This window comes from Saccostrea cucullata, unplaced genomic scaffold, assembly GCF_032062105.1.
Source record: "Saccostrea cucullata isolate Sc308-1 unplaced genomic scaffold, CSIRO_AGI_Scuc_v1 ctg13678, whole genome shotgun sequence".
In the NCBI taxonomy this organism is placed as follows: domain Eukaryota; kingdom Metazoa; phylum Mollusca; class Bivalvia; order Ostreida; family Ostreidae; genus Saccostrea; species Saccostrea cuccullata.
Window position 1 is genome coordinate 1 of NW_026920406.1, and position 17130 is coordinate 17130.

The 17130-nt window shown below is 35.3% G+C and overlaps 2 protein-coding genes and 1 long non-coding RNA gene across 3 annotated transcripts; 1 reads left to right on the forward strand and 2 right to left on the reverse strand.

The window, feature by feature from the left end:
- Nucleotides 1–68: 68 nt before the first annotated feature.
- Nucleotides 69–1876, reverse strand: LOC134248574 (uncharacterized). The gene is made up of 3 exons (XR_009988072.1): nt 1783–1876; nt 493–593; nt 69–171 (listed from the first exon to the last, which is right to left on the reverse strand). It is a non-coding gene; the product is annotated as an uncharacterized LOC134248574 (long non-coding RNA).
- Nucleotides 1877–4867: 2991 nt separating this feature from the next.
- LOC134248581 (uncharacterized) lies at nt 4868–8546 on the reverse strand. The gene is made up of 3 exons (XM_062731000.1): nt 8472–8546; nt 7625–7750; nt 4868–7188 (listed from the first exon to the last, which is right to left on the reverse strand). The coding sequence occupies exons 2-3, from the start codon at nt 7627–7629 to the stop codon at nt 6120–6122; spliced, it is 1074 nt and encodes a 357-aa protein (XP_062586984.1). The 5' UTR covers nt 7630–7750; nt 8472–8546; the 3' UTR covers nt 4868–6119.
- Nucleotides 8547–8726: 180 nt separating this feature from the next.
- Nucleotides 8727–11073, forward strand: LOC134248589 (ARL14 effector protein-like). The gene is made up of 3 exons (XM_062731008.1): nt 8727–8899; nt 9648–9763; nt 10230–11073. Exons 1-3 carry the CDS (start codon nt 8783–8785, stop codon nt 10459–10461), a joined length of 465 nt encoding a protein of 154 aa, XP_062586992.1. The 5' UTR covers nt 8727–8782; the 3' UTR covers nt 10462–11073.
- Nucleotides 11074–17130: the final 6057 nt, after the last annotated feature.

Genomic DNA, 17130 nt, shown 5'->3' on the forward strand with positions numbered 1-17130 from the left:
ATTTTTACTTCCTCAGGGGATGGGTGGGGAAAGAGCACCTGTTTGGTAACCATGGTAACTTACCCTGAGTCCGGTGTGGAGTCCGGTGAAAGAGAGTCCGAAATAGTCCTTCTCCACAAGATCCAGGTGTTCACACACTTTGTCGAAAAGAATCTGACCGACTGCACGTTTCTGTGGAATATAAGACAATTTACTTTGAGTTTTTTCCTTCCAAACACAAAAAAGAAAAACAATAACATTTAAGCAATGATAATATTAATCATTTTACAGAAGTATTTCCTCCTTAGTTTATTAAACTCAACTGCTCCAGTGGTCTAGCTACAGGGAAATGGAGGGGTGCCGTGCCCCACTTTCAAAGCACAATTACAACTGACAACAATGAACATTGTTCCTTGGCATATAAAAATTTAATTAAATATATGACAAACTTCTTCTGACCTATTTTCTTTACTTTTCTCTCTGCAACCTTACATATTTTATTATTATACTTACATCCACATCTATTTCGAATAACTTTCCGTCAAGGAGAAGGACTCGGCAGATGACTGAACGAGCCGTGCGGACCTGCGCAATTCTTCTGTTGTCTCCCATTTCTGAAATGTCAAAATAAAATACATATAATTTAAACCTCAGTACATTGATTTTTACAATAGCTAACCTTCATAACAACTTTTTAATTAGCTAGTTGTCTAGAATATTGGAACATGATCAAAAGTTTACATTTAGTATTTTCCACTATCATAGCGTGAATGACCTTACACCAGCATAATATCCATGTAAATAAATTTGTTTTTGATTGACGACTTTATATTTAAATTTTGATTTTTCAATTTTTCTGCCTGCAGTATCAAGGCCATTTTAACTTTATTTGCGAGAGGGGGTGGGTGGGAGGTCTTATAGGGTTGACTTGTCCCCTATCTGCCAAAATTGTTTTTACCTCTGGTGCACCCTGCCATCTTTGAAATTTTATTTTCTAACCATTTTTCAAATAAATGATATCTAGCACTGTGCTTTCAACATATGAATTAAGAATTTTCACAAGAGTTTTTCTTCAGAGGAAGATTGTGATAGTAATTCCTAGAGCAACCCCATTCCAATGGACCATCTCTGCAAATTCACCTCAAACTTTTACTACAGGTCTGTACAAATGTATATATTTAGGAAATTGTGACTTCAGTGTGACCTGCCCTCCTCTGCCAATCTAACCCAAAGTGTGATAAAATGGACACACAAGACAGAACATTTTGTCACACATACTGTCAAAAACTTAAAAAAAAAAAAATCTGAAGGTATTGAATATGTCTTTGATGAAAGCTATAGCTAGGTTACATTGTCAATTTTTGCATTATTGTAATTTTACTTCAAAATTAATTGATCGTTTTGTTAAAAAAAAACAAATACATCTTTTAATATACTATACACCCAATGAAAAGATTGTAAATAAATTTTCCATATTTATTTTTTGAAATTTGCAGGAGTATCCTCCCTTGATGAAGAGTTTTCTCTACAATTTTTCTCGTTTTCTCCGTAATTGCCCTTTGTTTCGCAGGGTAATTGAGGAGTACTCGGGTAAAATAACAGATATGTCATAACTGCCACACCCTAGGCCCCCAAAACTCAAATACACAGGAATTGTTTTGATAGTGCTGCAATGCGGAAATCGGTTTTTCAGGTGCAACAACGTGCACAGGTAAATTGCGAATTTCTTCTCGCAGTTAAGAAAGCTTGGGCTCTTTCAACACATGTGCTTTTCCCTTTTTTAATAAAATTCGACCAACTTACCATCGGTTCTTTGGCTGGTCCGTGTAAACAGTCGTATTTCAGATCATGTCGGTTATCAAAATATCCCAACGCTTAAATTGCAGCGCCACCTAGCTGTCCGTGACGTCATCCTTCAGGTATCAGTCAGGTATCATTCAGGTAAATTAGGCTTATTAGACATTTCTATGGAATGTACAATTATGAATCATTTTATCAAGGTCTCACTCGCCTGTTAAAAAGATTTTCAAGGCCGATTATCGGGCTTCATTATTGCTTTTTGGTCAATATTTAATTATTTTTTTTATTCTAATATTAATTGAAGCAAGGGAATTTGGAGTTAAAATAGAAACATCAACATTTTAGACATGGATTATTATTTAATTGGGTTGCAAAAGTAGGACTGAAGAGAGAGAGAGAGAGAAACAATTTGATAGAGCGATATATTCTATGTAATATGAAACAGAATTTATTGATGTTCTTCTTATTATTATTTCATCTCTGAAAAACCACCACAAAGTTAGAAAAATGCAGTAATTATTAAATGTGTGTATATTCTTAATGCTTAATGTTTACTGAACACAAGATGACACTTATTTCATAAAATTTGAGTAATCTCCGAGTGATTAAAAAACGCACGTCCATTATTCCGGGTGGGGGGGGGGGGGGGTGGGGGCGTATGAGGGCCCTCCCCCTACCCATTTTCTTCTGAAAAAAATTGTCAAGTTTGAGCATCACCCCCCCCCCTTTCTTTTTGCTTGTTAAAGTTTTTCAGGTAAGTCTTTACTTTGTTTTCTTTCTCTTTTTATTACTTTTACTTTACTTGCAGAGCCTGTAAAAATCCCAAACTGAACACAGAATTTAAAGACTGATTTTCTTACTAACACGGATATATTTTACTATCAAATCAAGCTTCACTATATATCACGTATAAATTTATCATTGACACACATGCACACACAAACTTTTCTTGACGTCCTGAAAAGAAAAGGCCAGCTTAAGTCAAAATGGTTAATAGGCACGAGGGGGGGGGGGGGTGTCAGAAAACAATTGACAAAAACGTGAAGTTTCACAAATTCAGTATAATTAAATCATGTATGTGGCGGGGGGGGGGGGGGTCCAACTTCATTAAAACTGGGTATTAAAACATAAGAGTGCTTATCCTGACTGCAACGAAATGTGGGAATTGAGGGCGCGCCCGGCCTTTGAATTAAAGAAACTTCTAAATAAACTGATCTGATGATCTGAGAAAGACTCTTTTTACAAAAAGTTTTGGAGGAGAAGAGGCTGTAGCATCGAACTACAAGGAGACTGCCGGTCTGAAAAACGTCTCTGCAGCAACTTAAAATTCGTTCACTTAAAATTTTAGATTTGAAACCTTGACCTCAGATATATGTATAAAGCAAGTTAATTTTGTTGAGGAAAGAAAAAAAAAAACGTACAAGTACCATATTGTTCGTCTGATAACGATAAACACTACAGTAACACTACAGGCATGTATCATCATTTTTCAATTTCAATATTCAGACTTCGTTGTAGAAGGGGGGGGGGTGTCTAAACGAATTGATATTACCCGAAAAAAAAGCATCAAAAAACTGTTTGCGGAAGTAAGGTGGGTATGTTCCTACTTTTAGACAAGAAAACTTTTAGCTTTCTCTTAAAGAAAGTTTTATATTGAAACGGGAGGAATTTTTCCACTATAACAAAAAGTGCAGGTGGTGGGGACAACGGGCTTAAACTCCACAATAAATTTGAATAGAAAAATTGAACATTTTCATGCGCGGACCTAGAGGGAGGGGGTGGGGGGTCAAGACCCCACTCCCCTGGAATTTGCAAGGTTATTAAATTTACATACTAAAGCAAGAAAAAAGTTACCTTGGACCCCCCTCGGAAAACGCGGACTCCCCCCCCCCCCCCCCAAGTAAACGCGAATTTGTGTTAAACTGGTAGGAAAAATCAAAGGTTTGAAGCATTAGAAGTCATCGACTATTCCCCCCCCCCCCCCCCCCCCCGAAATAGAAAAATTTCTGGATCCGCGCCTGATTTATGCAGAGAACATTATCGATACCATGGATTAATGCCTTTGGCTATATTATTAGAGTCCCTCCCTAATACCATAATCTCTAACACATGAACTGACTCACATTTTTGGAAGAGACACCTTTGCTCATTTTAACAATTTACTTCCCTTCACACAAGGATGCTTTGTACAAAGTTTGGTTAAATTTGGGCAAGTGGTTCTGGAGAAGATGTTGAAAATGAAAAAAAAAAAAGTTTTGAGACCAAAATATGAACATATGGATGGACGACAGCTGATCAGAAATGCTCACCTGAGCTGCAACTCAGGTGAGCTAAAAATTTAAGACTGACACAGAAAAAAGGCCATAGATATATTTCACTTGAGTGCTGATGATCTTAAAAGGGCAAGTCCTTCTTAAGTTGGCATTTGGAACTTGAAATCCTTAAAAATAAAATATGACAATCTTTTTGGAGCCAATATTTCCATCTTCTTCCATCCAATTCAGTGTTGTCTTAGATATGGTATTATTGATTAGCTGTTTTTCCAATCTTTTAAAGCTGAAATTTGCCAAAACAGACAGTTTTCTGTAAAGACTTGAATTTTGTCCATTACGATATCAAAATGTCTTTTAGTTGGTCTGTTTTGAAGAATTTATTCCTCAGCTGATTTCAAAATATTAAGTGGCTTTAAACATATGCACCTGGTTTTTCCAATCTTTTAAAGCTGAAATTTGCCAAAACAGACAGTTTTCTGTAATGACTTGAATTTTGTCCATTATGATATCAAAATGTCTTTTAGTTGGCATGTTTTGAAGAATTTATTCCTCAGCTGATTTTAAAATATTAAGTGGCTTTAAATATAGGCACTGATATAACTTATTTTTCTCATATAAAGAAAATTAACCCCATACTTTATAATACATGGTAACACTGGAATTATTAGGTATAGGGTTGATTTTTTTGGGGGGGGGGGGGTTAGTGTATTCAGTGACTTAGATTGGTGTGCAATCTCAGTGTCATCCGAAATAAGTTTCTTCATCCATTCCTGACTCCTTTGACTTATGGTCAACTGGGTGAAACAAATTTGAAGCAAATTCATAGCATTTTTATTTTTCATCATTTTTTATGAGATATTCTTAGATTATGCATGTATAGAATTTACACATTCATGTATATACAACTCATAATAAGCAACACTCCTAGTGTAACACATAGCAATCAAACATACAGAAATAAAACACATAGACCTGCAGCCCATGCATGAATAAAATAAATTAATTAAGTGTACTTTTAAAACAATTAACAGTAACACTAATAGGGTGCAACACATTTGACTTTTTTCTTGATTAAAATTATTCTTTTGTTTCAGTTTTAAAATATAAAAAATAAGAAAATAAAAAAAAGGTTTCCTCTCAATTAACTGAATTAGAAGATTTCTTCACAACAAACTGCTTTTCTTCCCTGAAAAGATTTTTGACATAAAACTTTTTGGTATGTACATCATTATAAGGTGCTTTATGAATCCACTCGGAGTTCCTCGGATGACTCGTACCTCGCACATAACCTCGGACGTCAACGGTGATCTACCATCTTGCTGATTCAGTCATGTGATCTTATTTAAATTTTTTTCAAATGTTATACATTTGAAATCGAAGTTATTTTGTGGCACACTCAACAGATTTTTCTTGCTTTTGAAGCCTTCTGACATGAATTTGTAATCAAAACCTGTTTACGATAAAGAATTGTACAAATTAAGAAACATTTTCGAAGAAAGTTATGCAGAGCGAAATATGAAGTGAGTGATAAGGCAGTTTCCGGAGGAGAAATGTGAGGATCTGATGCGTATTCCTCCACTTATCTCATCCGAGGTTTGAATGGAGCATAGCGGAGTCAGCCGAGGATTGCCGATTGTTATGAAACTTATGAAGTGTGTTAAAAAAAAAAAGAAAACATAAAATGGCTGTAGAAAACAAAATGTGAGATTGAATGGACAGAAAGGAAACTTAAAATTAACTTTAAGAGGGAACAAGAAAATGGCCTTGAACAAGTTTATAACGTGCTGCATCATTTCATTTCAAAGAAAAGTGTTTGAAATACCAATTCAAATTAAAATCTTCAATTTTTAAAAAATAAAATATATAGATCATAAAAATTAGCACCTTTAATACTCTTTTGTTTCTATTATTTAGTCGCATACTGTCAAAATTCCAATTTTTCTCTAAAAACAATATCCTCCTAAAACAGTGTTGAACAGTGAAGATTTCCCTTACTTCGATTAAAAAAAGAGCTGGTTTCCTATGAGAAATGCCACATTAATTGTTTTATCTTTTTTATGACTAGATTCAGAAGGCCACTTCATTGAGGTTAACGGTCCCTGAGGTACACAATTCATCCATGTCTTGAATGAGGAGGTAACGCTTCAGTGACTCTGGAATGGGATACGGGAGCTCCTCGATGGCCGCTGGAACCGGGCAGGTCACGTGACGTCTGAAAGAGGCCCGGGAGAGGTGAACGAGAGAGAGTGGGGTCTTCATCTGCTGTATCAGCCATTTACCCAGGTGTGGACAGGACCGAGAAATGTGGTACACGTTCGACCTCCGCCACACCCAGCCCGCCGCGATGGTGTACACGATCAGTTTGTAAAACGTGTTGAATTTATTCCTGCGGGACTGCCAGTATGATTCCATGTAATAAAACATCGAGTTCACGATAAACTCCAGCTCAGAAGGAGGAGCTATCTTTAATAATTTAATGCTAAAATCTGACATGTTCATAAAAATGGGGTCAATGGGGTCCACGTAGATGGGCTGATGACGATGTAATTTCTGAAGAAGAAGTTCATGAAACATGGTTGAATTTGAACACTCTAGAGCCGCTGTGATGAGATTATGCAGAAATTGATCGTCCTGATACTTGAAGGCCGTCCGCACTATGTACATCATGGCATCCTTACACATGGGTTCTGCGTTAGCCCTCATCAACAGCTTGATTATTTCCCAACAAATGGAATGTCTAGGTTCCAAACGATTGTCAAAAGCAGTGATCAAGGCCATATCAAAGGCAGAACAATTGTTAACATTGAGGCAGTTCTTTAAACACGACTCACAGTTCACTATCACTTGGACACACTCAATGTGGCTCAGTTTAACAGCTAGGATGAGTGCTGTTTCTTTTTTCTCATTTAGTTCTACATTCACATCAGCTTTAGTCAGGCTAATGAACTTTTCTAATTCTTCATGGTCATTATTTATGATTAAATTGTCTAGTTGGAGGGCAGTAGAAGATTGGGCAGAGTTGTTTTCTCCTGTGTTTTCTTCCACCAGGTGGGGGTCTGTTAGATTTGGCATGCAGTGAGTTGGCCAGAGACTGTGACCTTTGACATTGTGATTACCCATAATCCAACCCACCCATCTGAAACACAGAAATAATCAATACAAATACAACTCGTACATCAGGAACTCAAAAGTCTATGATGAGACTGTAGCTCTGCTGATCTAAACTTATAATGCATTGCAATCATTCTTCTTTTAAAATTGATTAAAAAAGAGACACATATTAGTTATTACTCTTTAGTATTAATGCTAGTTTGTAGCAGTTTTTAAATTACAGTAACAACAAAGCTAGTTCTTTAAAACCAGAATTTATGTACTGAGATATGATCTTGATGTACCTCCATTTGCATTATGTAAGGGTATCACATAAGCTTCCCCAACTTTGTTGAGATAAGCTAAATATTAGAAGTGAAAAATGTGAAGATAATGAAAAGGGATCATTTTCATAAATCCTGTAAACAAATGAATCATGAACAAGGCAAAAACATGTACCCCTGGAATTAAATTTTACTTACATCATTCAGTTTGCAAATTTGTGATATGCTCTAGCAGCAGCTATGAAGAGAAGTGATGATGTTATGAGTCAATCTTTGGATAGATGTCAGCCAGCTTTGTGGACAACCTTGTCTAAAATAAACAACCTACAATAAACAAGAAGTGTCCATGAAATGAAACATAATTCCAGTAGTATTTTTTTACTTGAAATTTTGATCTTGACCTTTATATTAATGAATATTAGAATACAATAAAAATATGGCTATTTAATACAGTTGCTAAGGTCAAGTCTTGAAGAGATTTCTTGAAGAGATAAAGAGAAGGTGATTTGCATTAAATTGAAGATTAAATGTACTTTGGAAAGTGTGCGAAAAATGCTAATGATTGCGGAGAAATGGTATATAGTATGTGTGATCTATCATCTTGTGTTAGAAATAAGAAATGATAGATATGCATTAAAATGCGTGTCTGCTGGGGAGGGGGTTAAAGAAAGTGCAAAGGAATTAAAGCTGTCAATTTAGCCTGTCATGGTGTCTTTTGTAAATAATTCACAATATTTAATTCTGCACAGCTGTGATTCTGCACTAAGCTTAGCTGTATTGTAAAAAATTACAATTTATGCTGCATGCATTATTCTGTTACTTATATACCCCCCCCCCCCATCCCCCTTACCCCCAAGAATGGTAATAACTATATAAAAGATACATATGCATAATAGGCTAGCTCAGTGTAATATGCATCGAAAAAAGCATGCATCTAACAACTGACTTTGCATAACTTTAGGCTTTGATCATTAGGGTGTGTTGCAGGGTAAATGAACAACCCCTTGATCAAAGCAAATACACAAAACGTGCATTCACAGTTTACCTAAAGTTTGACAGCTGTTGGTAATGTTTGTTTGGTTCTTTTTCATATTTAGAGAACCAGTCTAGTTATTTAACCAGTAAGAAGTGGGAATGAATAATTCCGGAAACACGAATTTAATTTTTTAAATACAAGCAACAGGCATATCAGATCTTAATTTCGGCAATTATCTTTTAAGGTAATTGAACACACTTTTTCATACACTGAAAGTGAAATTCTCAGAGAGTAAATTATACAAGCTATTGACATTCGACAACGAACCATTTAAGGTACGAATTACTAAAACATTGTGCAAAGAAACTTCCGGTAAAATAATGGAAGAAGAAAGCCAGAGAGAAGATGTAAGAAAATTAAGATCAAATGTTTCTTCAGTGAAGCCAATAGATGATGAAAATTCCAATTCCAATGACGGGAAAAATGATGAGTCGTCTGTAAGTATAGTTCTCTAAAATGCAATGGAAATATCATTGAAAGTATGTAAGCTTATCGAGGAAATTCAAGTTAAGAGGGATTTTAAAGCAATATAAAAAACACAAACGAAGCACCAAATAGAAATTGTAGTCCTACTTGAATTTTGGATAAGTCAAGAAGACATATGCATTCAAAAAAATAAGAACCAAGTAACACATTAAAAATGCTTGTTATCGATTTATTGTATGTTGTTTAACATCCCTCTCGAGAATTTTTTACTCATATGGAGATGCCACCACTTTCTGGTGGAGGGTTGCAGATTATGCCTATACTTGGTACTCAAATCCATAAATCAGTAAGGGGTCTTTTTTGTGCCAATACTTACTGTGAGACTGTGACATGGAACTTCAGTTTATACAGTCTCACCTGAACAATACAAAAAATCCTCCCATCCAAGCCATGGAAATCATTTACAATTATATATATCTGCACTTAATTTGTATTGTTTTTTTTTTTGTTTATGGCAATATCAATTTTTTTACTTTGTTTGAAGATTTTGTTGTTATAAACATATGTATTCATGTCTGTAGATTTTCTAATATAATGAATATAGCACATATATTGTTCCACACTGTTGAATAAATCTCTAAATAGTGATGTCGTCAATGTCATAATATTATCTTAATTTGGTTAATTATGCCCAAAAATGGCCCAAAAGATAATGCTGTGTATAATTTTTTGAATTAATGATGTTTTAAATATTGACAGAGTAAACATTTAAAGATGCTAAAGTTTAGGAATCCAGGGAAGTTTATGGAAGATTTCGATCCAGAAAGAAGTGCACGGGAGATGAGGAAAATGAATAGGAGGATATACAGAGAAAAGTAAGAGAAAGATATGTAGAGAGAAAATTATACGTAGGATGAATTAAAAAGTGTTAATCAAGTTTTAATATGTGAAGAGAAGAGTAAGACTTAGAGAGAAAACCTGTCCAAACCAATTGCATTGTGAGAAAAAATTTATGTCAGATTCCACCATGTAAGGAACTTGGGAAATATAAAAATGGGAATGAAAATTAAAGTTAGAATTCACATTGAAATGAATTGCACCTCACTGTACTTGATACAATCATTTTTCAAAAATTAAGCATTAGAATTTATAAGTACCCAAAGAACTACATTAAACCCATGTCTTTCCTCTTTCCTTCCAGCATTAAAGAAAAACATGTACATTTTTGTTATAGGATATTGTTCATAATTATTTGATAATGTCATATTTCCAAAATACATTAAGAATTTATGATTACCTGAAGAATTACATTAAACCCATATCTTTCTTCTTTTCCTCCAGCATTAAAAAGAACCAGGTATACGACGAGAATGGGATCCTGTTGGAGAACAGCCAAGACTTGTGTGACTGTCTAGACGTTTCCTGTAAGGGGTGCCACTTCCCCTGCCCTAAATGTGGCTCCCAGAAATGTGGCACCGAGTGTCGATGTGGAAGAAAGTGGATTTACGAACATGTTGAAGTGGAGGGCACAAACCTCATTCTGAAATGGCCGACAACAGAGAACAAATGGTGATAGTGGTGTTAATTCACAGTTAATAACGTCAAAGTAAACTAAAGGCAGCATTCTTGACATTGATTTCATATGTATTGTCAGTGTTATCTGGCATCTAAAAGCTCAATGTTGCAGAGGAGACAAAGAATGATTATAACTTTGTAAAAACTTTTGTATGGTACTTCTCAAAAGTTTATTTACATTATGAAAGTGAGATCACAATGTCATATGAGTGTTATTACAGTGTACTTTCCTTACAAATTTGAAAAAGACAACACAGATTATTCATGGAATGTCTTTATTGTGGAATGGAATTACGGTACATGTATTATATTTTTATACTGAAAGTAAATTTCACATATTATTGAGCATTCTACTAGAAATAGCATTCATTTTAGTATTTCAGAACATAATTCCTATTCATGCATTTGATGCAAGTATATTTGTTACAAGTAAAAGTTATTCACATTAGAGAAAGTTGATGATGCATTTTTTCTCTTGCAAATATGGCTGACATGAACTACACTGGAATCATCAGAATTTTCATCATCATCATTATCATTGAATTACATGTATATAATTTTAAGCATAGTTTATTTCAAAGGAAAAACTAATAAATGCATATTTTTTGAATGGCTTACAGGTATGATGTTTTTCTTGGGAAAAAATGGGGGGGGATTGAAAGACAGTAACATGACAATTAAATGACAACAAAAGTCAGGGCACTTAATGACATATTGTCATTATGAAGCCATTGTTCATAAGAAATTAGAATATCTTAATCAATAGGGCAGCACAAAGGAATGTCGTCACGGAAACAGCCATAGTCCATGATGCATCATTGTGTGGATTAGATCCAAGATCATCTGGCACTACTGAAAGAAAACAACACAGTCTTAATGTCTTCATTTTACTGTCTCCTACCTAAAGATCTATCTATTTACACATTAAAAGGATCAAAAAACAAAGTTTGGATATTCTAACTCAAAATCCCTTTTTTGCTTGTAATTTGAAGGAATTTTGAGAAATTTGGAAAATTATAGAAAAAAATACATTATATACTGAATCAATATAATTGAGATTAAACTGATTTTGTCAATGTTTTGATGTATGTCATATGGTTGATGTAAATTGCCTGGATTTTTGGTTATGTTGTTTATCAGCTGATTGAGTGGTTATGTTGTTCATCAGCTGATTGAGTGGTTATGTTGTTTATCAGCTGATTGAGTGGTTATGTCGTTTATCAGCTGATTGGATGGTTAAGTTATCTTGTTTATCATCTGTCTTTCTGGTGGTTATGATGCATCACAACTAATTGTATAGTTGTAGTTTTTAACATTTAATTTGTTAGTAATGTAGTTTATTGCTGATTTTGTGACAAAAAATAATATTGTGTTAATTTTTCATAATGTTTCTCTCCTTCCATTAACCCCCCCCCCCCCCCCCCCCACCACCTTTCCAATTACTTGAATTTCCGAACGTATTGGTCTTGTCAACCAACTGGTTGTGTTGGATGTGTCTACTTACTGGTTGTGTTGGATGTGTCTACTCACTGGTTGTGTTGGATGTGTCTACTTACTGGTTGTGTTGGATGTGTCTACATACTGGCTGTGTTGGATATGTCTACTTATTGGTTGCGCTGGATTTTTACTTACTGGTTGTGTTGGATGTGTCTACTAACTGGTTGTGTGTTGGATGTGTCTACTTACTGATTGTATCGAATGTGTCTACTAACTGGTTGTGTGGATGTGTCTATTTACTGGTTGTGTTGGATGTATCTACTAACTGGTTGTGTTGGTTGTGTCTACTTAATGATTGTGTTGAGTGTGTCTACTCACTGGTTGTATTGGAAGTGTTAACTTACAGGTTGTGTTGGATGTCTATTTACTGGTTGTGCTAGATGTCTTCTTACTGGTCGTATTGGATGTCAACTCAATGATTGTGTTGAATGTGTCTACTTACTGGTTGTGTTGGATGTGTCTACTTACTGATATATATATACACATTATTACACAACACTTATGTTGTTAGACATTAATACATCAGTCCATCTGCTTAACACAGAACTGACATCCATCTGCATTTGACTGGTTGTGTTGGATGCGTCTACTTACTGGTTGTGTTGGATGTGTCTACTTACTGACTGGTTGTGTTGGATGTATCTACTTACTGGTTTTGTTGGATGTGTACATTTAATGGTTGTGTTGGATGTGTCTACATTTGTGTTGGATGTCTACATACTGGTTGTGTTGGGTGTGTCTACTAACTGGTTGTGTTGAATGTGTCTACGTTTGTGTTGGATGTCTATATACTGGTTGTGTTGGGTGTGTCTACTTACTGGTTGTGTTGGTGGATGTCTATATACTGGTTGTGTTTGATGTGTCTACATGTACTTACTGGTTGTGTTGGATATGTGTACTTACTTGTTGTGTTGGATCTGTCTACTAACTGGTTGTGTTGGAAGTGTCTACTTACTGGTTGTGTTGGATGTGTCTACTTACTTACTGGTTTTGTTGGATGTATCTACTAACTGGTTGTGTTGGATGTGTCTACTTACTGACTGGTTGTGTTGGATTTATCTACTGACTGGTTGTGTTGGATGTGTCTACTTACTGACTGGTTGTGTTGGATGTATCTACTTACTAGTTGTGTTGGATGTGTCTACTTACTGGTTGTGTTGGGTGTGTTTACTTACTTACTGGTTGTGTTTGGTGTATCTACTTACTGGTTGTGTTGGATATGTCTACTTACTAGTTGTGTTGGATGTGTCTACTTACTGGTTGTGTTGGATGTGTCTTCTTACTTACTGGTTGTGTTGGGTGTATCTACTTACTGGTTGTGTTGGATATGTCTACTTACTGGTTGTGTTGAATATGTCTACATACTGGTTGTGCTGGATCTATTTACTCACTGGTTGTGTTGGATGCTACTACTTACTGGTTGTGTTGGATATATTTCCTTACTGTTGTGTTGAATGTTTACTTACTGATTGTGTTTGATGTCTACCTACTGGTTGTGTTGGATGTGTCTACTAACTGGTTGTGTTGGGTGTGTCTACTTACTAGATGTGTTGGATATATTTCCTTACTGGTTGTGTTGAATGTTTAGTTACTGGTTGTGTTGAATTTCTACTTATTGATTGTGTTGGAAGTGTCTACTTACTGGTTGTGTTTAATGTTTACTTACTGGTTGTGTTGAATATGTCTACTTACTGTTTGTGTTGGGTGTATACTTACTGCTTGTGTTTGATACATTTACTTACTGGTTGTGTTGGATGTCTATGAACTGGTTGTGTTGAATGTTTACCTACTGGTTGTGTTAGATGTGTCTACTTACTGGTTGTGTTGGATGTCTTTACTTACTGGTCATGTTGGATATGTCTACTTACTGGTTGTGTTCAATGTGTCTACTTACTGGTTGTGTTGGATATGTCTACTTTCTAATTGTGTTTGATGTGTCTACTTACTGGTTGTGTTGGTTGTCTTTTTGCTGGTTGTGTTGAATGTGTACTTAGTGATTGTGTTGGGTGTTTCTTCTTACTGGTTGTGTTGGATATGTCAACTTACTGGTTGTGTTGGATGAGTTTACTTAGTGGGTTGCATTGGATATGTATTTACTGGTTGTGCTGGATGTCTTCTTACTGGTTTTGTTGGATGTCTACTTACTGGTTTTGTTAGGGGTTACAGACAAGTTGTGTTGGATGTTTACTGTCTGGTTGTGAGGAATATGTTTAATTAATGGTTGTATTGGATATGTGAACTTATTGGTTGTGTTAGATGTGTCTATTTACTGGTTGTGTTTGATGTCCATTTACTGGTTGTGTTGGATGTGTCTACTTACTGTTTTGCTGGATGTCTTCTTGTTGTGTTGGTTGTCTACAGACAAGTTGTGTTGGATGTTTACTGAGTGGTTGTGTTGGATGTGTTTACTTACTGGTTGTGTTAGATGTGTCTATTTACTGGTTGTGTTGGATGTCTATTTACTGGTTGTGTTGGAATTCTATTTACTGGTTGGATGTGTCTACTTACTGGTTGTGTTGGATGTCAATTTACTGGTTATGTTGGATGTGTCTTCCTACTGGTTGTGATGGATATATCTACTTACAGGTTGTGTTAGATGTGTATACTTACTTGATGTGTTGGATGTGTGTACTTACTGGTTTTGTTGGATGTGTCTACATACTGGTTGTGTTGGATATGTCTACTTACTGGTTGTGTTGGTTGTGTCTACTTACTGGTTGTGTTGGATGTGTCTACTTACTTGTGTTGAATGTCTACTCACTGGTTGTGTTGGATGTCTACTTACTGGTTGTGTTGAATGTCTACTCACTGGTTGTGTTGGATGTGTCTACTTACTGGTTGTAATGAATGTTTACTTACTGGTTGTGTTGGATGTGTCTACTTACCGTTTATGTTGAATGCCTTCTCACTGGTTGTGTTGGGTGTATACTTACTGGCTGTGTTGGATATGTTTACTTACTGGTTGTAAGATGTGTCTACTCACTGGTTGTGTCGGATGTGTTTACTTCCTGGTTGTGCTTGATGTCTTCTTACTGGTTGTGTTGGTTGTGTTTACTTACTGGTTGTGTTGGATGTCTATTTACTGGTTCTGTTGGATGTCTATTTACTGGTTATGTTCGATGTGTCTACTTACTGGTTGTGTTGGATATGTCTACTTACTGGTTGTGTTTACTTACTGGTTGTGTTGATGTCTATTTACTGGTTGTGTTGGATGTCTGTTTACTGGTTATGTTCGATGTGTCTACTTACTGGTTGTGTTGGATATTTCTACTTACTGGTTGTGTTGGTGGATGTGTCTACTTACTGGTTGTGGTGAATATGTCTACTTACTGGTTGTGTTGGATGTGTCTACTTACTGGTTGTGTTGGGTGTGTCTACTTACTGGTTGTGTTGGATGTGTCTACTTACTGGTTGTGTTGAATGTGTCTACTTACTGGTTGTGTTGGATGTGTCTACTTACTGGTTGTGTTGGTGGATGTGTCTACTTACTGGTTGTGTTGAATGTCTAATTACTGGTTGTTTTTGATATGTCTACTTACTGGTTGTGTTGGATGTGTCATTGTTGTTGGCCTGCAGGTTGGAGATGGATATTACTAGGACAACAAGCATTAATATTTGACTTCTGAACTCCATTTTTTACAGCAGTGCTCTCTTTGAACAGTCAACAGAATTTTTCTTTTATAATGGACTGAAAATACAATTGAAAATTGTAACGGTTTACTTTTCAAATGTCAAAGAATACTTTAAATTGATAAAGAGTTTATAAATTCAATTTGACTGGAAAGAGTTAGGTCAAAATTTTTGTTTCAAGTAAGTGTATTATTAGAACACAGTGCAGCAATACACGTATTATCAAGTTTTATTAGCATTGACGGCTGGGAGGACTTGGTTTCCATTAACTCTCAAAAGGTGTTATCTTGAGAGGTCGGTCTTGCCAAACCGTAATTAATTAAGATTTTTCACGAGTCTTGGATACTAGTATATAAATATTGCATGTAGTTGCACCCCAAGAAAACCATTGTCAACCGAGGTCCAGTCGAGGTTGACAATGGTTTTCGAGGGGTGAAAATTTTCAATGTTACACTCAACTACATGCAATATTTATTATATTGTACTGAATATTTTATACAAATACATATAACAGTGAACCGTGCGCGCGTAAATTCTGCGCAGTCGCTATTTTTTTGGAATATCACCCGTCGTCAAGCACTGTTGACTGTTGCTACGCTGGAGGGCGTGGTTTCTTTATTCAGCGGGTAATAATGTTTTTTAACAAATGTTTCTCGACCAATCAGATTCAACTAATTTACATGAAAGTATAATATTATTTAATATTTTAAAAGAATTTTAGAATCATCATAGATTTAAACAAATACATTTCTATTATATTTCTTCTTCGAACTATAAGCATACATCGTTTGCATCACTTTAAAAATTAAACTATAGGTAATACCTATATTGCTACTTTTGTTTGAAAATAATTATGTGACATTTTCTAGAGGAAATTGCATTTAAATTAAACTTTGGATACTTATTCATATTTCAAATAGAATGCTTTGGGTTATATTGATATTTTTAAATTAATTCTCTGGCCGTTCGATTTCTTTCAAACAATCATTAGATATTTTCCTGATTATTTTTTTAAGTTAGTGTTTTATATTGAAAGTTTGAAACATTTGAAGTACTTTTACTGTGTTTAAAATTTTTGTAAATCATACACATACCTTCTAGAAGAAAATATCCCCGCTGTGTCTTTGTTGAACATCAGGCTAAAATAAGGTAAATTGTGATAATAGAGAACTAAATAGGGCTTCCTTGTTCCAGTGTGAATTTGTGAACAAATCGTCATTTACCAAAAATCAATTCAGCTGAATATTAATGCATGGGTAAGGTAAAAGGGGAGTGAATCCTGGTTGCAGGCAGATTATGCCGATATTTTATATATATATATATATTTTTTAAGCTTAATGCTGAAAAAAATCCTTTAGAATGTAATGATTTGGTTGGAGATAGGATTTTTGACATGCTTTACGTATAATATTGGTATTGATAAGAAGCTGGGCGAACATTGGGGGCAAAATGCCTACTGAGCGACAAATAAGAAAGTGGGTCCGTGTAACACTTAACAATCCAAGTTTCTAAAATGATTTAGAGTTTTAGAATGTTAATA